The following is a 19,650-nucleotide window of genomic DNA, read 5'->3' on the forward strand; positions in this document are numbered from 1 at the left end:
CCCAAAGTGCACCAATCATACCTCAACCATGTTTTAATACTAGCCCCAAAGTGCACCAATCATACCTCAACCATGTTTTAATACTAGCCCCAAAGTGCACCAATCATACCTCAACCATGTTTTAATACTAGCCCCAAAGTGCACCAATCATACCTCAACCATGTTTTAATACTAGCCCCAAAGTGCACCAATCATACCTCAACCATGTTTTAATACTAGCCCCAAAGTGCACCAATCATACCTCAACCATGTTTAATACTAGCCCCAAAGTGCGCCAATCATACCTCAACCATGTTTAATACTAGCCGCACACTGTGCAAATTATATACCTCAACTATGTTTTAATACTAGCCCTACACTGCGCCAATCATACCTCAACCGTGTTTTAATACTAGCCCCAAAGTGCACCAATCATACCTCAACCATGTTTTAATACTAGCCCCAAAGTGCACCAATCATACCTCAACCATGTTTTAATACTAGCCCCAAAGTGCACCAATCATACCTCAACCATGTTTTAATACTAGCCCCAAAGTGCGCCAATCATACCTCAACCAGGTTTTAATACAAGCCCCAAAGTGCGCCAATCATACCTCAACCATGTTTTAATACTAGCCCCAAAGTGTGCCAATCCTACCTCAACCATGTTTTAATACTAGCCCCAAAGTGTGCCAATCATACCTCAACCATGTTTTAATACAAGCCCCAAAGTGCGCCAATCATACCTCAACCATGTTTTAATACAAGCCCCAAAGTGCGCCAATCATACCTCAACCATGTTTTAATACTAGCCCCAAAGTGCACCAATCATACCTCAACCATGTTTTAATACAAGCCCCAAAGTGCGCCAATCATACCTCAACCATGTTTTAATACTAGCCCCAAAGTGCACCAATCATACCTCAACCAAGTTTTAATACTAGCCCCAAAGTGCACCAATCATACCTCAACCAAGTTTTAATACTAGCCCCACACTGCGCCAATCATACCTCAACCATGTTTTAATACTAGCCCCAAAGTGCACCAATCATACCTCAACCAAGTTTTAATACTAGCCCCACACTGCGCCAATCATACCTCAACCAAGTTTTAATACTAGCCCCACAGTGCGCCAATCATACCTCAACCATGTTTTAATACTAGCCCCAAAGTGTGCCAATCATACCTCAACCATGTTTTAATACTAGCCCCAAAGTGTGCCAATAATACCTCATCCATGTTTTAATACAAGCCCCGAAGGGCACCAATCAAACCCCCACCATGTTTTAATACTAGCCCCAAACTGTGCCAATTATACATCAACCATGTTTTGATACTAACCCCAAATTGCACCAATCATATCGCAACCATGTTTTTATACTAGCAATAATCAGGCGAGCATACTCAAGCACTCTATAGTGGAAGTGGGAGTGAGGAGAGTGTGGTGAGAAAGGTTTGAGTTTGTAGAAGTTTAATTGCCAGATTGTTCATTTTAATGAAGCTAACCAAATCTTTTTGCAATACAATTTTCCGACTTTATTTACAAAGAAATCATAGGTTTTACTAGAGTATGAACAGGAAACTAATGGCATATAGCATTGCGCTGGGACTCAAACACTGCAGAGAAACAATACTCTTTAGGACTAAGGATTATATAGCTTTAATCAAACTGTGTACTAATTACTTAGGTACAGTCAGCGGTGGCTCCTCTACAATTGCAGGAGGAGCGTCGGCCCACTGGCTCAGAGCCAGCAGCTGAAAAATAAAACAATATTTCATTATCGTTTTATTTTTTCACTGCTGGCAGAGCCACAGAGGCGGCTGGCACAGATCAGGGTGGGAGGGTGGAGGGCGGGGGAGAGGGTTAAGGGTGGGGGGAGGGAGAGTGAAAGGCAGGGGGACTGTGAAGGGCAGGGCAGAGGGCGTTAATAAAAAAAAAAGTACTTCCTCGCCGTGTCTCACCACGCTCTCCACCGCCGTCTCTCCCGGATCAGAGCACCTAGAAAGCACCCAGGCTCCCCTGAGGCAATCACAACGCTGCAATGCAGCATATTGATTGGTCTAAATGCTGTTGTTCGGCACTTAAACGGGGACTCGGGCCTGGCCATGTTCTCCACCTAGGCTGTAATGCAATCTGGGGGGAGAACATGCAAAAAAAGCACAACTGTTTGGCCTGCCCTGGACGGCAGGCCAAATGTACATGCGCACTTAGGGAGTGCAAACCACTCCCCTGCTCTGTCAGAAGAGCAGCCTCGCTCTGCCCGCAAAGCTGCAGCAACAAGGAAAAAAGAAAATGATTATAACTTAGAGTTATTTTATCCCCTTGATTTATACTGCTTAAAAGCAGTGGAGCACAGCTCCTCCGCCTTTACAGCGCAGCCACCACTGTTGAGCCAGTGTTTGTAGAGCTGGGCGGGCAGGGCAATGAGTGGAAGCACTGGAGTTCACTTCTAAGTGCGCATGTCTGTTTGGCCGGCCATCTTAGGCTGGTCAAATAGACATGTGAAGTTAAGTTTCTCTAACCTACTTGTATTGCTCAGCCGAGTTAGAGAAACAGCTCAGACTCCCAGTGTCTGAGTGAGTGTTAATCCATCCCGTTTAGGCCAATCCATGTGCTGCTGTCATAGCATGAGAGCAGGGCGGGGATTGCACAGGGAGATTCTGTTGCTGTCCCTGTGTCTGCTGGGATAAGACAGAAGAGGAACACAAAGGCGTAAGGAGCGAGGCGGTCGGCAGCTTCAGGTAAGTCTTTTTTTATTATTACCGCCCCATGCTCCTCCGCGCCCCTTCCACCAGCTCAACCACTTCTTGTTTGTGTCAGCCACCACTGCTATTTTGCGGAATTTTAATGGTTTGATTGTCTGGTGATGTTGTGTGTTTTTTTCTTCGCAATGCGCTTGGTGCATCTTGGCACTTTATTTTAGAGTAGATCTGTGTTGTGGAATCAGAAAGAACTTTGGTAGAAACATTCCTGTAGTCGTGTAGCGCTTAACTCCTTCCATGCTTGTAACGGAACCACTCCGTCACGAGCCACGGGCGCGCTGTGCTTATGACGGAGTGGTTCCGTCATGCCGCCGCCGCTCCGCCATGCAGCACTGATTCCCCGCCTGTGCCGGCGAATTAGTGAGTGGGCGGAGCCGTGACGGAACCACTCCGTCATAAGCACAGCGCGCCCGTGGCTCGTGACGGAGTGGTTCCGTCACAAGCAGGGGTTAAAAGCCACCTTAGTCAATCCAGGGAATGGATGCTAAACCCACCGTGTACAGACCTGATACGGACATGCATGTGTACCCTAGTGACACAGAGTGAACATGCTTGCCCGCATCATACTATCTGCCTGCCTCACTGCAGAGATTCAGAAAAGGGGGTGGTGATGAACAGAGTGTCTGAATTAAGCAGACCACTCTTACCCAGTCCAAAGATCAGGGCTTGATCCATCACCGTTATTTAGCTCACTGCCCCATCCCAGCTCAGAACCTGGCTATATGCAAATTAGTCTGTCCCTGGCCCAGTGCATCATGGGAACAGGGCAGACCAAACTACCAAGCCAATTCTTCACCAGAAAGGAGACAAGCTTCCGGGGACCGGTTTCTGCCATTTCAGGCGTCGTCGGCCCGGCTTGCTTGAATCGTGATGGAGCAGTGAGCAAGGGACTCATGTCTGAGTATACCCTTCCACGCTTATGGTGGACAAAATGATTCAGAAAAGGGGGTGGTGATGAACAGAGTGTCTGAATTAAGCAGACCACTCTTACCCAGTCCAAAGATCAGGGCTTGATCCATTACCGTTATTTAGCTCACTGCCCCATCCCAGCTCAGAACCTGGCTATATGCAAATTAGTCTGTCCCTGGCCCAGTGCATCATGGGAACAGGGCAGACCAAACTACCAAGCCAATTCTTCACCAGAAAGGAGACAAGCTTCCGGGGACCGGTTTCTGCAGAGCACTCAGTCTGTTCACTGCCGACTGCCCTTGGCCACTGGAGCTAATAAAGCTGCTCTGTAGATCACATAACATTGCAAAAATAAATGGTTGTGTATGACTTTAAGATGTCTTTTTTCTCAAACATTTTGTGAACTCTCCCGAACACTGGTGGTTACAAGCTATTCAGAGGGAAAGCAAAGCTGGGATTTCCTGCACCCATGTTTACAGCCCTGTATTTATAGTTCCTGCCGTTTTTATGTTAGAACAAATGGCTTGCGGTCTGAATACAACCGTGGTTTGCTGAAAGCTGGCACTCGAAATGCGAGCAATGAAATCCATTTGTCAAGACATAGGCGCGGGGCCTGGCAAGACATGGTTGGCTGCGTTTTATGGGGCGGGTAGATAGTGGTGGAAATCCTGATGGCAGGGAAAGGAAATCCCAGCCTTGCCTGCTATTGACTTGTGACCTGGGGTTTAGCAGATGTGCTGTGCAGCTTGATCTGCTGCACACAATCCCCGGCCATCCTCTGTATAACTAACAAGACTTACAGATAGATATAAAATGCTGGGGTGGCTGCAGTGCTTACAAGAACTTCTGGTTGGTGCTTATGCCAGTGTGTGCATAGTAGGATAGCATGGCATTGGCAACAAGCTGCATTTTGGTTCCAGCTCTGCCACAGCCGCTGTCCTAGTGATTGCAGGTTTAGTAGTAGCACTTCTCTTGCAACTTGCAAGTAGCTATTTTTTATAAAGCTTTCTATAATTGCTTGTAAGTTGCACTAGAAATGCTAAACCTGCCCCTGAATGTCACCTCCACTAGTGATTTCCAGGGCATGTGTTCTGCCTTGAAGGCGCCCTGCGTTCAGAATGAATGCATCATCAGTGGTCAGAAGTACAACCCTCCCAGAGTGCTCAGAAAGTGTTGAGAAGGTGCTCTTCTTTGAGGTGCAGCCCCTTTTCACTGCAGCTGGGACAACACAGAGATGAGAAACAATCTGCAGTGAAATCCAATTCTCCCATTTAAATGAACAGTAATTGTGCAGCTTCATGCTGGTCCTGAGGGTGCTGATGGAAAGTGCAGCACTTACCATCAGGCCCACAATGAAAGTGCATTGGGTCAAGGTCTATTGATCTGGTCTGCTATAATTGAAGGCTGCAGTGGTGCTGAAACAATTTTCAGAGTGGGGGTGCTGCCATCAATGCTGTGACTGCAATCGTAGGGATTGTGTAAAATCCAAAGGTAGCACAAGACAAGTGTCACAAATGCACTACACTCATTCATCAGGAGCGTGTCAAGGATGTAGTATTTACCTGGTAAGATAATTAAAACACTTACTTGTTGCACTGTACGATTTGCACACTACAGTCCCTGGCGGACATATTTAATGCTGTAAGATATGAGGCATTTTGTAATGTATTTAAATACTTTGTCTACACATTTACAATTGCTTTCTAAACCTTCTTGCCCTCTCAAATTTGCTTTAAAATGCTCCATTTGCACACACTTGGCAAACCCCTCCACCCCGAGTCCATCCTGTAATAGTCGGCTCGCTCACAATCAACGTAACACTTATCCTCGACTTTTACGCCTCACCAATTTCAAATGTCACCATCCGCCCCTGGGTACAGCCTACCAAACCAAACGTTTGAGGATTTCTCACCCCATTCTAAAGCCGAGCACTCTCTTCCAGATTACCAGGGGTGCGCCTTGTATCTCTTGCATGACCAGTTCAGCCCTGCTGACAGCCAAAATCGGTTTCTTTGCTTTGTTGAAACAATGTAACAACAAAGCAACATTGATTTAGCAGAGATACATTATTGTAACAACCTGAATAAAAGGTGTTCTTTCTGTTATGCACTATTCATTACCATCATGTGTGATGTCAATTTCTTGGATGTTTTAATCAATCTTACGTCAAAAATAGTTGTTGGTGATCTCTGTGCGTCATGCTTGACCCTCTGATGCACGTGTCCCATCCTGCTGCACCTGTTGTGGTGGTAATTCCTCCCTCATCTGTGCCGGATTCGGGCTAAATGGTGATGTTGTGAAGACTCATTCTCTTGGCTATATTATGTAGAATGGCACATGTGGCAGCAAGTTTACAACACATCTCAGGTCTATAAAGTATTGTTCTGCCAGTGTTATGGAGGCAGCAGAACCTGGACTTAATTATGCCAAAGGTCCGTTCTATGATGGACCATGTTGTATTATGTGCCCTGTCGTACTGCCTTTCACTTCTGGTTCTTGGGGTCAAGTATGGTGTCAGTATCCAAGTCAATAAAGAGAACTATGGTGCCATCCCTTTTATAAACTGATTTAAAGGTATCTACTATGGCAGGCGGAACTGGGAGACATGGATGACCAGGACTGGCAGGAGGCATTGCCGTCCCCGCGGGATGTGGCAATTCTATCCCGACTACAACTTGTGCAACTGTAAATATTGCACAGAACATACTACACTAGGATGCCACTTCACAAGATCGGACTGACTGAAATACCTTTGTGTTTACGGGGGTGTGGGCAGATGGGCACATTTTACCACATGTTGTGGGATTGTCCCAACATAGCACAATACTGGGAGACAGTCAGGGCTACAATCACCTGGGTCGGTGGCTTCGAGGTCCCCCCAGAACCATGGAGGTGCCCTCTAAATATTTGGGAGTCAACCGACCTCAACCACGCAGCACAGGCCTGGACGACCCTTTGGATTACACTAGCTAAGCGAAATATCGCACAGCGCTGGGGAGCGCTAACTGCCCCCCTGCATCAACGCTGGTGTCATGACCTAGACAAGGCAATGGGGGCAGAAAAGGCAGTATTCATTCACAGAGGTTGTCCCCTAAAGTGGATGTGGGTATGGGGCAAGTAGAACTCATTCCGAGGTAATATTTGCACCCCCCACCTGAGGAATCCAACCCAGATCTAAGCGACTAACTCACACAAACTATCACAGAGCCACATGAGCAGCCTAGGATTGGGGATTGCGAAACTTGTGTCTGGGAAATTGAATGGTAAAGCACATCTGTACCATGTACCACCTGACAAACTACCTTGTAACATGTATATTACGAGATTTGCAAATGTCATATGTTATCAGCAATGTTGTAAGCATACATCAATAGAAAATAAAAAATAGGTATCTACTATTTTTAGACTATTGGTGCTACGGTGCCGCACTTGCTGTAATACCAAGTGCCTAGGGAAAATTCTATGAAGCACTAGCAAGAAAACTTACTAGCACCGTGCACTGTTCACTGGGTTGCAAAGCAAACCCTCCATAATAACAAATTGTTCTAACCAAGAAAACACTTACTCATTTTAAGTCCGTACATATACTCTATTGTTTGACATACATTTTTTCAATCAAGTTTTTACATGAAACCATGGATGTTTATCCATTCAAAGTAAATTTAAACAGTTTTCACATATAATACATGATATAAATCAAAGACATTACAAAGAAAAACATGAATGATTGTTGCATATGATTCTTGTGCAAGCCTGATGCATTTCGGGACTATATCGTCACCTTCCTCAGGAGAAAACCTATAAAAGAATATGTAATCATTTATTTAGAAAAAAAATATTTTATTGCTAATACAGACAAACACATTAATGAGTTTCATTACCCAAAACGTATTAATACACTGGTGATAACTTGCTGCTAGATTTCAGTATCCAATGTACGGCCCATAGGGCAATCTATGGCAAGGCCCCAGCCTACATTAAAGATCGTTTGCAGCTGTATTGCCCTATGAGAACACTCCGATCCTCAGACTCCCAGCTACTGGTCTGCCCTCGCTACAGGTTAGTGACTAAGGGAGGGAGAGCCTTTTCAGTGTTAGTTCCCCAGTTATGGAACAGGCTGCCTGGGGTGCTGCGTGGGGAAGGGAATCTATTACGATTTAGAAAGAGCCTAAAAACACTACTGTTCAGTAAACGCATGAGTACAGTATAATCTAGCTACGGCCTCAGCTTCCACCTTGCCAAGTTATTGTCTGTTACCATTTTTCCAAGCGCTTAGAGACCTGCAGGTGATTAGGCGCGATATAAAACCACAATAACAATAACAATAACAATAACAATGACGCAAGGCATGAGAAGGAGAAATGAATAGGTCGTATTACACAAACAGTTCTGGCCACTGTATGCAATCATCTTGCAAAGTAGAAAGCCATCTCCAAATTCACCCTGAGACAGTCTGTTAAGTATTCCACTGTGGTAGAACATGGAGGAGTCATGGGTGCTGGTTGGGAGATCTTGCCTCATGGTCTGTTATGATGCATGAGGCATGTCGCACTACCTGTACATTGAGTGAGTGTTAGCTTTTCCTATTTCTGTAGATGAATTCATTTCCTGAAGGGGGACATATGACACAGTCAATATCATCGGGGAACTGTGATACCTGGTAAAACATTCATTTGGTGTATTATAAATATTGGGGGTATTTGGAAAATATATGTATTGGTTAACTTTGCTAACCATGATATCCAAAAACTTGTGTAAGAACCTGGAAAATGCATTTTCTGACACCCCCCATCCAGCCACTATTATGACCCATTGATAATTGACAGAAGCTAGAAGGTGTAGACAACACAATACCTGCACATGTGGTAGGATTGCATTGCTTCTGAGTGTTGGGGTTTGAAGCTGAGGTTGTAACTCCGCAATTAATTCTAGGATTACCTCACTACTGATTCTGTACTTCTCATGTATCTCTTCAGTTGTCTGTTCAAACAGGGTGACCCTCACCCTAAATATCCTCTCCTGTCTCCTCCTCCTTCTCTGCTTGCCAACCAAGATCCTCATCCTCCCCACCATTCTGAAAGAGCCTGATGCATTTTGGGTGCCCTTTTATTGTTTGGACCTGGTTACCACCAGATATTTATTAATGGTAATTGCATTTCCTAAATGGCTATTTTGCGACAATTCACAATCAGGAAATCCTTTATGTTATGTTATACCGTTTATAAAGTGCATTGCTGCTCCAACAAGGCTGCTTCCCAGCGCTGGAGCTTGAGGGTTATTAAACTGTACCTACCAGCCTGTCAGAGGGGAGAAGAATGAGGGAATACTAGGTGGAAAAAAGCCATATCTTCAGGCGTTTCTTGAAATGCAGGTGGTTCTCAGTGTTCCTGATGGAAAAAGGTAGCGAGTACAGAGAACAGATGCATCGACACGAAAGAGCGGCCTCCCACTCTTGCTCTCCTAACTCAAGGGACAATGGCCAAATTGAGGTCTGCTGAACATAAGGAGCGGGAGGGTCGGTAAGGGGATATACGATTGGACAGGTTAGGGGCCTCCTGGGAGTGTAGAATCTTGTGAGCGACACACACAGTCTTAAATTGGATACGCTTATCCACGGGGAGCAAATGCAGTTTTTGAAGATGACCGGAGACAGAGCACATTTTCAGTAGGGGGAATAGCAGCCTGGCTGCAGCATTTTGGGCCAGCTCCAGTCTTCTGATAACAGACATGGTTCACAGATACAAGATATTACAGTAATCGAGCCAGGACAGAATTACTGCATGAATGATGGTTTCCCAGGTGCTAGGGTAGAAAAGACCAACAGTGGGTGTGAGGCTTCTCAAGAGCCCGAAACAAGTGCCCACTACCAATTTTGCTTAAGTCTGAAAAGCCAGGGTGCTGTCCATGAAGACACCTAGATTTGATGGATGACTTGGGTATAGGTGGAAACCCGAGGGAGGAGGGCTTCTCACCCCCATAGTGGGTATCTTTTTCCAATAGAAGTTCTTCTATTTTAATTGCATTCAGTAGAAGGCAATTGGCATTCATCCACTCCGCAACAGCTAGCAATCCTTTTTTGAAGTTAGTCCGGTCGAGCATAGGATTATCTTTGTAGGAGAGCATGAGCTGGATGTCATCAGCATAAGAAGATATCAGTGTAATCCCCGTAGATTTTATAAACTGTGGCAACAGTTGAATATAAAAGTAGAACAAGGTAGGGCTCAGTGAAGAGCCCTGGGGAACACCGTGGTGTAAAATGTGGAAGGAGAAATGACCTGGAAGGAGCATTCAGGTAAAAAGACACAAACCTAGACAGTGCCGCTCCACCTATGCCAATGCCTTGTAAGTGCAGCAGTAAGATTTTATGAGACACCATTTCAAATGCGGCGCTTAAAGTCAAGCAGGATCAGGGCTGAGGATCGGCCTTCGTCTACGGCACAGTGAAGTTGCTCAGTGGCTACGAGGAGCACGGATTCCATGCTGTGCCTTGGCCTTAATGCGGGTTTGGAAGATGCCCAAGATGTGGTTATCATCCAAGAACTTGGTAGGAATGCCATCAACTTGTCTCTCTGTTACCTTCACAAGTAAAGTCAAAAGGGAGATAGGATGGAAGATTTCAGGTTTGAAGGCATTCAAAGATGATTTCTTCAGGATGGGGACGACCTTGGCTTGTGTATGTGGTGTTAGCAAATCACTATTTGGAAATCCCAAGTTGCGATTTTCTACTTAGCGATTTTCAAAGTGCAATTTCTACTGGCTAGAAATCTTATTTTGTGCCACCAAAACAGTCTTTTGCACATTCTGGATTAGCATTTTGCCTAAAATTGGGAATCGCAAAATGCCTTTGTTCATATGGCCCTAAGTTCTCCATTAGGGCCTTTGAATTCAGGAGGGACCCCGTGAGCCAATGTTTAAAAGTGGTCATGTTTGTTCTGTCCATATTCAACTAATAGAAACCGCACAGAAGTACCTAGTGGCTAATTTAAACCAACACAGACAAACGTTTTATCTTGGGTAAATCAAATCTATTTTTTGTGGCTGCCATCTCTCACAGAGTAATTGTATATTTTTTGTCTGCTGATTTTTTCCACGCGTTTTTAATAATGGTTCAGGAGATGATGTTTGAATAGATATTTCTTTTTGTGTTAGCAGTAATTTGTTTTCTGGTTAATATCTTTTTAAAGGGTGTATACAGATGGGAAGTCACTTTAATCATTTTTGTATTGTGTCATTACACTCTCTTGTCTCTCGTGTCTGGTTAATAGCCCAGTTTCTGTAGCACAGGACTGGCTTGTCCCATTTTGATAGACCAGGCAAATGGCACTGAAAGTTGTTTACAGCTCATACCTGAACTATTGCAATGCAACCATAGAGGAAGTAAGCCTAGTTGCTAATCATTCAATACTGGTGCAGAGAAGTAAGACAATTTCTGATCCAATAAAAATATATTACCTAGTCAGACTTCTTTGTGACAAAGCTAGCAGCCCAAGCCACATATCCTCATCTAAAAAGATACAATATAGCTACTACATCAGATTGTTATTTATGTGGTCTTGACAGCTGGCGCACATCCATTCTTTCACAGGGTGTTTGAATTAAACCTATTTATAATTATTAGCTATTTCTAATAAAACGTTTTGAGGGAAATTTAATAATCTTATTTTTCAGTTGAGGGTGGATTCAAGTGAAAACATATCTCTAGAAGACGAACCTTATTTATAGATGGAATTTCTCCATGTCAATACATTGACCCACCCAGGCAGAGCCAGGAAAGCTAACTCACACTAGGTGCTGCCCTTCATGTTTGCTCTATTCATGCTGGAGGCTGAAACCAGACTTTAGCACTACACCTGTACAGCATGGGTGCCCGCATTTATTGGCCGATAAGTGTCTGATTTGTTTTGTTAAGCTGTTGGGATAAGCAAGTAAGGGAATATCATGGGACTAGATGAAACTTTTGACTATAAATTTCCCTGGGAGTTCATTAGCATAAGGCCACTCTACCAGGAAGCGGACATGTGTCATCCCATGGTAACAGCAGGTGTGAGAATCAATGGGCCGTTGGATAGTGGTGTTCCCATTGGTGTAGGTTTGCACAGTTTACAAACCCTTCAGGACCACTGAAATGTACAACCAAGTTGGATCTTAGAAGAATATTAACAAATCTCTGCCCTCAAAGTACCACCTTGAAATCTTCTGAAACAACTGATTTGACCCAACACCTTGCATGAGCTTCCTCTTACACCTATTGAGTATGATCTTGCTGTTCAAACCTCTTTACCAAGGTAAGCCACAGATCCCTGATGAGAAATCCAGTTTGCTTTTGAATAGCTGGGCACTGGTCTTGCCCAAAAATATGTTTTCTTTTCTTTTTCCTGTCAGGAAAATGGTAAAATATAATATGGATATAATTTCTTTTTTTGCTACTACAGTCTGTCATTGTTGCTTAGCGGCAGATGACGTGAGGCCCTATGCCCCTGTTTTGGAGCCATCCATACCTGGGAGTCACGTGTAGCATCTTTAACAGTTGCAGTAGTGAAGGAAATTCAACGCAACAGGTGATATTTATTAGGGATTCATCCAGTGGTTGAAGTAGTGTTGGGTTTAGCAGGCAGAGCAGTTAGGTGGTATTATCATTACTCCAATCCATAGCCTTCCTTCCGTAACACAGTTTTTATAGCGAAGTCCCCCATGGCAGGCAACCTTCTTTCTCCATAGAGAAGATGATTCCTACAAATGTTAATCTGAATTTTTTCTTTGGCCTCCAACCATGTTTTTCAAGTGGTCTGCCACCATTGCCAACAAATCCCCCCTGCGAATCACACAGATCCTGGGGTGGCCCTTACAGTGGTTGGTGGAATTATTGCTTAAGGTGATGCCTAGAACTTGGACTAATGACGAGGACTGGTCAGTGGCATAACACAAACTGGTGTGGCCCGTCAGCAGAATGTGGTCAGGCCCCCTTAGATTCCCATACCACACATATATTCATAGGTCTTTGGCTGAATGGGGGGCCCTCCTGCACCGCCGGGGCTTGCTTTACACACCTGGGACTGGTATATAACTTGGTTATTATGATCTCATTTGTCTTCCTCACCGCACCCATCTGTTTTTTATTTTTATTTTACATGGATGTTTTCATTTATTCTTTAGAAACAACATTGTTTTCTGGTAAACAGTAACAACCACTTGTGCTTGAATTCCTTTGTTCATTTAGTAGTGCTTAACATATTGTAAGGACCTGTATTTTTTAATAGTTTTACTTCAGGGACTGCCTAAAGTCTCCAGCTACATTAAAATAAGTTGTTAAATTGGTTGAGGAGACGTATAATCATAGATCTAAATAAAAAAACAAATCCTGTGTTATTGTGCTTTCTAACAGATCTTTGACATTGCGTGGGATCCGTATCAGCCTAACAGACTGGTTAGCTGCGGTGTCAAACACATTAAGGTAAGTTTGTTTTCTTTTATATATGTAATGGGCCAGAGGTTTACAAAATATTCTAAAGTATTTTGTGACTTACAAACTATGTAGAGGAGCAGTAAATGCCTTTCGACATTGTCACTCTAAGTTGGGGGTCACATGCTCATTTGTCATTTCCCTTTCTTCAAGAAATCCCTCCATAATATAGAGTATCTCCCCCAACCACCACAAAGCTTGCAATGAACCAGCACTCAGACAGCAGTTGAAGATCTTACCAAGGCAAAGCAAACCGATACAGAAGGCAGTCTCCCTAATGTCACATTATCAATTTTTCCAAGACCGTTTGTGAAGCTACAGGGGCAGTGAAGAGATTTACTTTACCACCATGATCCACTTGAATTTTGTCTGGATGACAAATCATGGTCTCACATTCAGGTCTCAAGAAGTCCTTTCTCTGGGATAAAATCTTCTCTATTTTGAATTGTGAACATCTTCTAAGATTCGAACCAAAAATCTGTTCTTTCCAGATGTTTATTACATTTTATGCAGTTCAATCAAGTATCATGGCTCAATAATTTGCAGGCGATTGGGAGTCATAGAAAACACAAAGCACAATACAATCTGTATATCAAATTTAGTCGTAACACATCAACCATGGGGAAGGGAAACGTAGACGTATGATAGTGCCTCTGTAATTTCCTTGGGCACTTGTTTTTTTGTCTTTTGAATCCTGCTGCTTAAAGCGGCATGTCATCCTGTCATCATTTTTTGCCGCTTTCAGGAGGAAGGCGCCCCAACTGGTTGCTTTTCTTGACTGACCTCTTGCTTTCTAGTACTTCAGTAGGGATGAGTTCTCTGTCTCCACCCATAATAAAAGAATCTTCTCCTTGTAGTACACATTTTCTTAACTTTGACAACCACAACCATTTTGACTGCAGTCCTCAATTGCACCAAGAACGTCCTTTTACCCTTCAGCTCCCTCTGGGCTCTTGCCCGTAATTTTGTCACCTTCTTATTTGTTATGGGCGAGATGGTCTCAGTTAGAAAAACTTCAGCATCAGTAAATGCTTAAATATACTAATACAAAATTCTCCTTATTCGAAGACCATAAACCCCATTGTGGGGGCCCTGTCTAGATCTTCTAATCTCTCAATTTTTGTCTCAAGCTTTATCAAAGAGGCAACAGTGCAGTTCTGGAAACCACCAAATGATTCCTGTTTATTGCCAAACTCTGCAACTTTTAAAAACCACACCACCTTATTTAGATCTTACATATTATACTTTCCTCTCAGGTGTGTCTGTTCTAGCAGTCAGAAACTCCAATTTAAATTTAATTTCGATACTTTATATCCAATATCGTGGGATGGGAATTTCAACTCTCTGAAGGTAGCCGTAAAGATGGCTTCCCCAAGGGGCAGTGCTAACTGGGTCTTGTAAGAGACTGTCACCCCCGGAGAGTTATCTGTGTTTCTGAGGCTGGGAGATGCAAAGCTCCAGCTTCTCGTTCTGGGTTTCCCTGGTTGTCTTTCGCCATGGTTGTGTTGTATATTTCTGCACTTAGGCCTCAGATTTGCTTCGAGCACCCCAGTGATAGGTCCCCTACCACAGTCCAGCTTCACACCCTCTCTTCTTCAGATGAAGAGCACTTCTTAGGATCATAGCCCCTGGAATTCCACTGACCAGCTCCCGAGTCCTTTAGATCAAATGATATTTCCTCTTAGTAGTCAAAATCAATTGTATCACAAAAATTATGTTGCACATCTCTGCTTGTTGCATTTAAAAGGCAACAACCTATTCTGGTTGGAAGATTTGCTTGTTTTTTGTCATGCACCCTACTGTACAGTTTAGATAATATTTATCATGGCAGTTTTGGCAGAGGATTTGTGGACATTTCACTGTGGGGTAGACACCGACTCACTCCTGATACCTGTGTCTGTCCCGCGGCAACATGGTTCACTCTATACTCCAAATAATCACACATTTCAGACACAATTTACCAATTCACACATTTACCACGTGTATACTCTTAAATGGTCAGCACATAAGACAAGTAAAAGAAATTGATTTGATAGATGAGGACCAGAATTATTCAAAAAGGCAGCATTTGCCTGAGATTGGCAAATGAATAAGATCTGAAATCGACGCGGAGAACTGGAATGATAGCACTCAACCAATTCATTTCTGTTAGTGAGCGAACTATTGGGAAGACAGACCTTACGCCCACATGGTTTCAGTGAGGCAAAGGGTTATAATTTAATTTCATTATAAACCATAAACTGGTGTGTAGATAAAGATATACAGATTAAGTTATCAATGAATAACCAACCGACTAAATACAGTATGCATGCTAGTTTTAATATAAACATGAATACTTAAAACACATTTCTTTATGTTGTAAATAAAATTATCATGTTGTTTACACAATACATAATTTAACATCGAAGCTTGTCAAAATCAGCTGATGCGTAACAGAGTAATTTGCAGCTCACCACTACACAATAACTTTGAAGTCAAAGTTTGCATGTTACTGGTGAAAGGACGCTGAGCAGGGGTACACCGGGATAGCACCTTCAAGCTCTAGTTGTCCCCTTGCTACCCCTGGCATTGTTCTTGATACCCCTGATGTTGGGTTCCTCAAGGGAAGGACAAGAGCAGGCAGTAAACAGGACGCTAGAAGCCATGTTTACGTGGTGTAGTTACCACTCGTGACTCTTCACCTCAATCTCTTCAACAGCTAGGAAGAGGCTGTTAACGGGTAATGGTAAGACAAGGAGTCAACCCTGAGTAGACAAAGGGTACGTGATTTTGGGTAGACAAAGGGTGCGTGATGTCACTTCTCCTACCACTGGCATTTTAGTGTATTAACTCCCATGATCTGTCATTTGGAAAAGTATTTATTTGTCCCAACTGAGTGGCTGCACCAAGGTCTGTGAGTCTAGAACATGTTTAGAATTCCTTTTCTCATTAGTCTTTTCGACATATATTGATTAGAATCATACATCATCTTTTCCCGCTCTCCCTAAATGTTGATGCTTGTACCTTATCCATAATTAAACAGACTTGTTTGGCAAGCTTTGTTCAAGTGAAGCTAAGCATGAAAGATAGTTGGTTGTAGATGGATTGTTTCTATTAACAGTGAGTCTTGCTGCTCCACTATGATTCAAGAACCAGTATGTAACTCAGTGGTTCTTGTTAATGGCAGAGGATCTGGGACAGAAAAACAAAGTACAACACAAAGGCTAAATGGTGCATCCACTGAAATTCTCCCTCGCCACTTGGTCTGTGCATTCCTAGTTTGAGTTCCCCCAGCCCCTTCGTTACTTTATGTGACAAAGAAATGTTAGCATGTGGCTCGAAGACAGAACTGTAGTGACGCCCACAGCACGGAGTGTGTCATCAGAGAGTGTTTCCCAGTGAAACACATTTAATCTTCTCAGGCAAGGCACAGAGACTAATATTCCCTGTACAGTGGCGTAACGAAACTTGAGGGGGGCCCCCCTGCAAAGTACATGGAGGGGCCCCCACGCTCTGGACACATTCAGGAGCTCTCAGGGTGCGGCCAGCCACTCCTGCACAGTGCTGGAGGAAGCCCTCTGGAGATTGCCCCCCCCGCACCGCTAGGTGTGCGGAGGCTATTGTTATGTCACTAGTGAGAGGATAGGTGGACGAGTGGGTCTGGTGGCTTATTGGACTAATGAGTCAACTGTAGGGGCTTGTGTTTGACCTCATAGTCACATATTCAAATCCCAGTGTTCCACTCAGCCTTTCATCCTTCTGGAGTCGATAAAATGAATAACATTGAGTTTGGTAACAATAAACATCTGTTATTCAATGCCAAGATACATGTGCCAGTCAAATACAAATGCTATGGTATGTGAGAGGATAGATACATAGGTGGATGGATGGCAGAGTAAATGGAAATCTGAGGAAGGGTGAAAGGATTGTAGAGAAAATTAAAATCCTAGAGCATGGGTACTCACAAACTTTCTCTCGGGGCCAAATTTACAGTGTGGTTTGTGTCAGAGGGCCGCACCAGTGGGGGCGGGGTCATTGGGGAAGGGGCGGGGCTAGAGAAACAAAAAAAAACTGACCATGAGATTGATCACTGGTCCCTGCAGCGGACGCCTTCGTCCACTGAGCCACCAGACCCGGCATACACACATCTCTCTCTCTCTCCCTCTCCCTCTCCCTCTCCCTCTCCTTCCCTCTGTCTCTCCTTCCCTCTGTCTCCCTTTCACTCCCTCACTCTTTCTCCCTCACCGTCTCCCTTTCTCTCCCTCCCTCTCCCTCCCTCTCCCTTTCCCTCCCTCCCTCCCTCTCCATCTGTCTCCCTTTCCCTCCCTCAGTCTCCCTTTCCCTCCTTCACTCTCCCTCTGTCTCCCTTTCCCTCCCTCACTCTCCCTCTGTCTCCCTTTACCTCCCACACTCTGCCTCCCTTTCCCTCCCTCCCCCACTGTCTCCCTTTCCCTCCTTCTGCCTCCTTTTCCCTCCCTCCTCTCTCTCCCTCCCTTTCCCTCCCTCCCTCTCCCTCTGTCTCCCTTTCCCTCCCTCCCTCCTCTCTCTCTCTCCCTCCCTTTCCCTCCCTCCCTCTTCCTCTGCCTCCCTTTCCCTCCCTCCCTCCTCTCTCTCCCTCCCTTTCCCTCCCTCACTCTCCGTCTCCCTTTTCCCCCTCCCTCCCTCTCCCTCCCTCCCTCTCCCTTTTCCTCCCTCTCATCTGTCTCCCTTTCCCTCCCTTAGTCTCCCTTTCCCTCCCTTAGTCTCCCTTTCCCTCCCTCACTCTCTCTCTGTCTCCCTTTCCCTCCCTCACTCTCCCTCTGTCTCCCTTTCCCTCCCTCACTCTCCCTCTGTCTCCCTTTACCTCCCTCACTCTGCCTCTGTCTCCCTTTCCCTCCCACACACTGCCTCCCTCTACCTCCCTCTACCTCCCTCCCCCTCTGCCTCCCTTTCCCTCCCTCTGCCTCCCTTTCCCTCCCTCACTCCTCTCTCTCCCTCCCTTTCCCTCCCTCCCTCTCCCTGTCTCCCTTTCCCTCCCCCCTCTCTCCCTCCCTTTCCCTCCCTCCCTCCCTCTCCAGCTGTCTCCCTCCATTTCCCTCCCTCACTCTCCTGTATTATAATATTTCATCATCTCACTGCTGTTTCGTAATTCATGAACATTTGCGTCGTCAACATATAAAATATAAAAAATAGTAGTGTACGGAGCTCTCATCTGAACCACCCCAAATTGACTCTATAAATGAAACAAAACAAGCATTTGCAATGCAGTAGGTCTCGCATTTACTTGAGTTTGAGCTATTGGCATTGTAAATGACAATGCCTTTTATTTATGTTTTGGTTTTTAAAAGTAGATAAATAAAAGGCATTGTCATTTACAATGCTAATAGCTTAAACTAGCGTAAATGCGAGACTGATTGCATTGCAAATGCGTGTTCTCTTCTGCATACACAAAACATCAATCCGCATAGTGATGGCCAGGGACAGCTTTAGCGCTGTTGTGGCACAATTGGGTTGCGGCTGAAGGCAGTGTGAGTTTCTCTCAGTGGGGCAGTATGGTGTTCAGTGGGGTAGAGGATGTGGCAGATGACAGAAACTGCAAGGCTCTGAGACAAATGGCTTGTGATAGCACTTTTAAGCATATTTGGGACATTTTGCAAACTGCAAAGTTTTCAGATTAATGTATAGTGTTGACCAATAACAACTGAGCGCATGTGTGCATTGTCAATCTAAATAAACCTGGAAAAATACTAATTGTAGCGTCGTCTTTTGCTTGTGTCAAAAATAAATGTGGATAAATACAGAAAAATTGCCCAAAAAATAAATATGCATAAACGCAGACGGAAATGGCAAAAAAATAAATACCATAAAACCGGGAGCCCTAATCATTTTCTCCGCTTGAAGGATTGTTTCGTGGGGCGATGCTGATTTTTACTCCCGTATGTTTGTGAATGTGTGTATTTTAAATATATTTCCTCTCTCTAAAATACCTAGTTTTACGGATATTATCGGCACTCGGCTGGAAAGACGTTTCAATGGTGTTTGGTGTATTTTTTTTTAAAGGCACTCCATCTATGCTTTAATCTGGGGGATTTGCGTCGCTCCACACACCCCCTCTAACTGAGGAAGGGGTTGTGGTGGGGCAGAGCGCTCTAGCAGTGTTCTACGTGAGGGTTTTTCTGACTTTTTATTGGTGTAAACCCTACAAACCAGGCTTGTCTGTGTCGCAACACTGCTAAATCAATGAATTATGTTTTCATGTGATATTGACCTGTTACTGATCTGGTGCTAACAAGTGACTCCTGTCCCTGCCTGCTGCTGACCCTGCTGGCGCCGTGGACCACGAGATTGGGAGGCTCTATTCATCCATTCATCCACCCAAGATCGCCCAGGGAGATGCTGACACATGAAGAGGCTTCGGAGGACCATGGTTGAGAAGGCCAGCAAGTTTCTCTTGATTTTGGTCGGCTCCGTGTTTTTCATGCTGATCCTCTACCAGTATGTGGGGCCGTGTGTGAACTTGGGTTCCCCCAGCCGGTACCCCCAGGAGGACCTGGACCTCTTTCCCACCCCGGACCCGAACT

General features: G+C 44.5%; 1 protein-coding gene across 1 annotated transcript in view; it reads left to right on the plus strand.

Annotated features, from left to right (window-relative positions):
• Positions 1-19,650, plus strand: part of EML6 (EMAP like 6) — a 928,771-nt gene that overhangs the window by 282,010 nt on the left and 627,111 nt on the right. The window contains exon 4 of the mRNA XM_078649484.1: positions 13,034-13,102. Within this exon, the coding sequence (XP_078505610.1) occupies positions 13,034-13,102 (69 nt within the window). The remainder of the gene's footprint in view (positions 1-13,033; positions 13,103-19,650) is intronic.

Source organism: Lissotriton helveticus, chromosome 6 (genome assembly GCF_964261635.1).
Source record: "Lissotriton helveticus chromosome 6, aLisHel1.1, whole genome shotgun sequence".
NCBI lineage: Eukaryota > Metazoa > Chordata > Amphibia > Caudata > Salamandridae > Lissotriton > Lissotriton helveticus.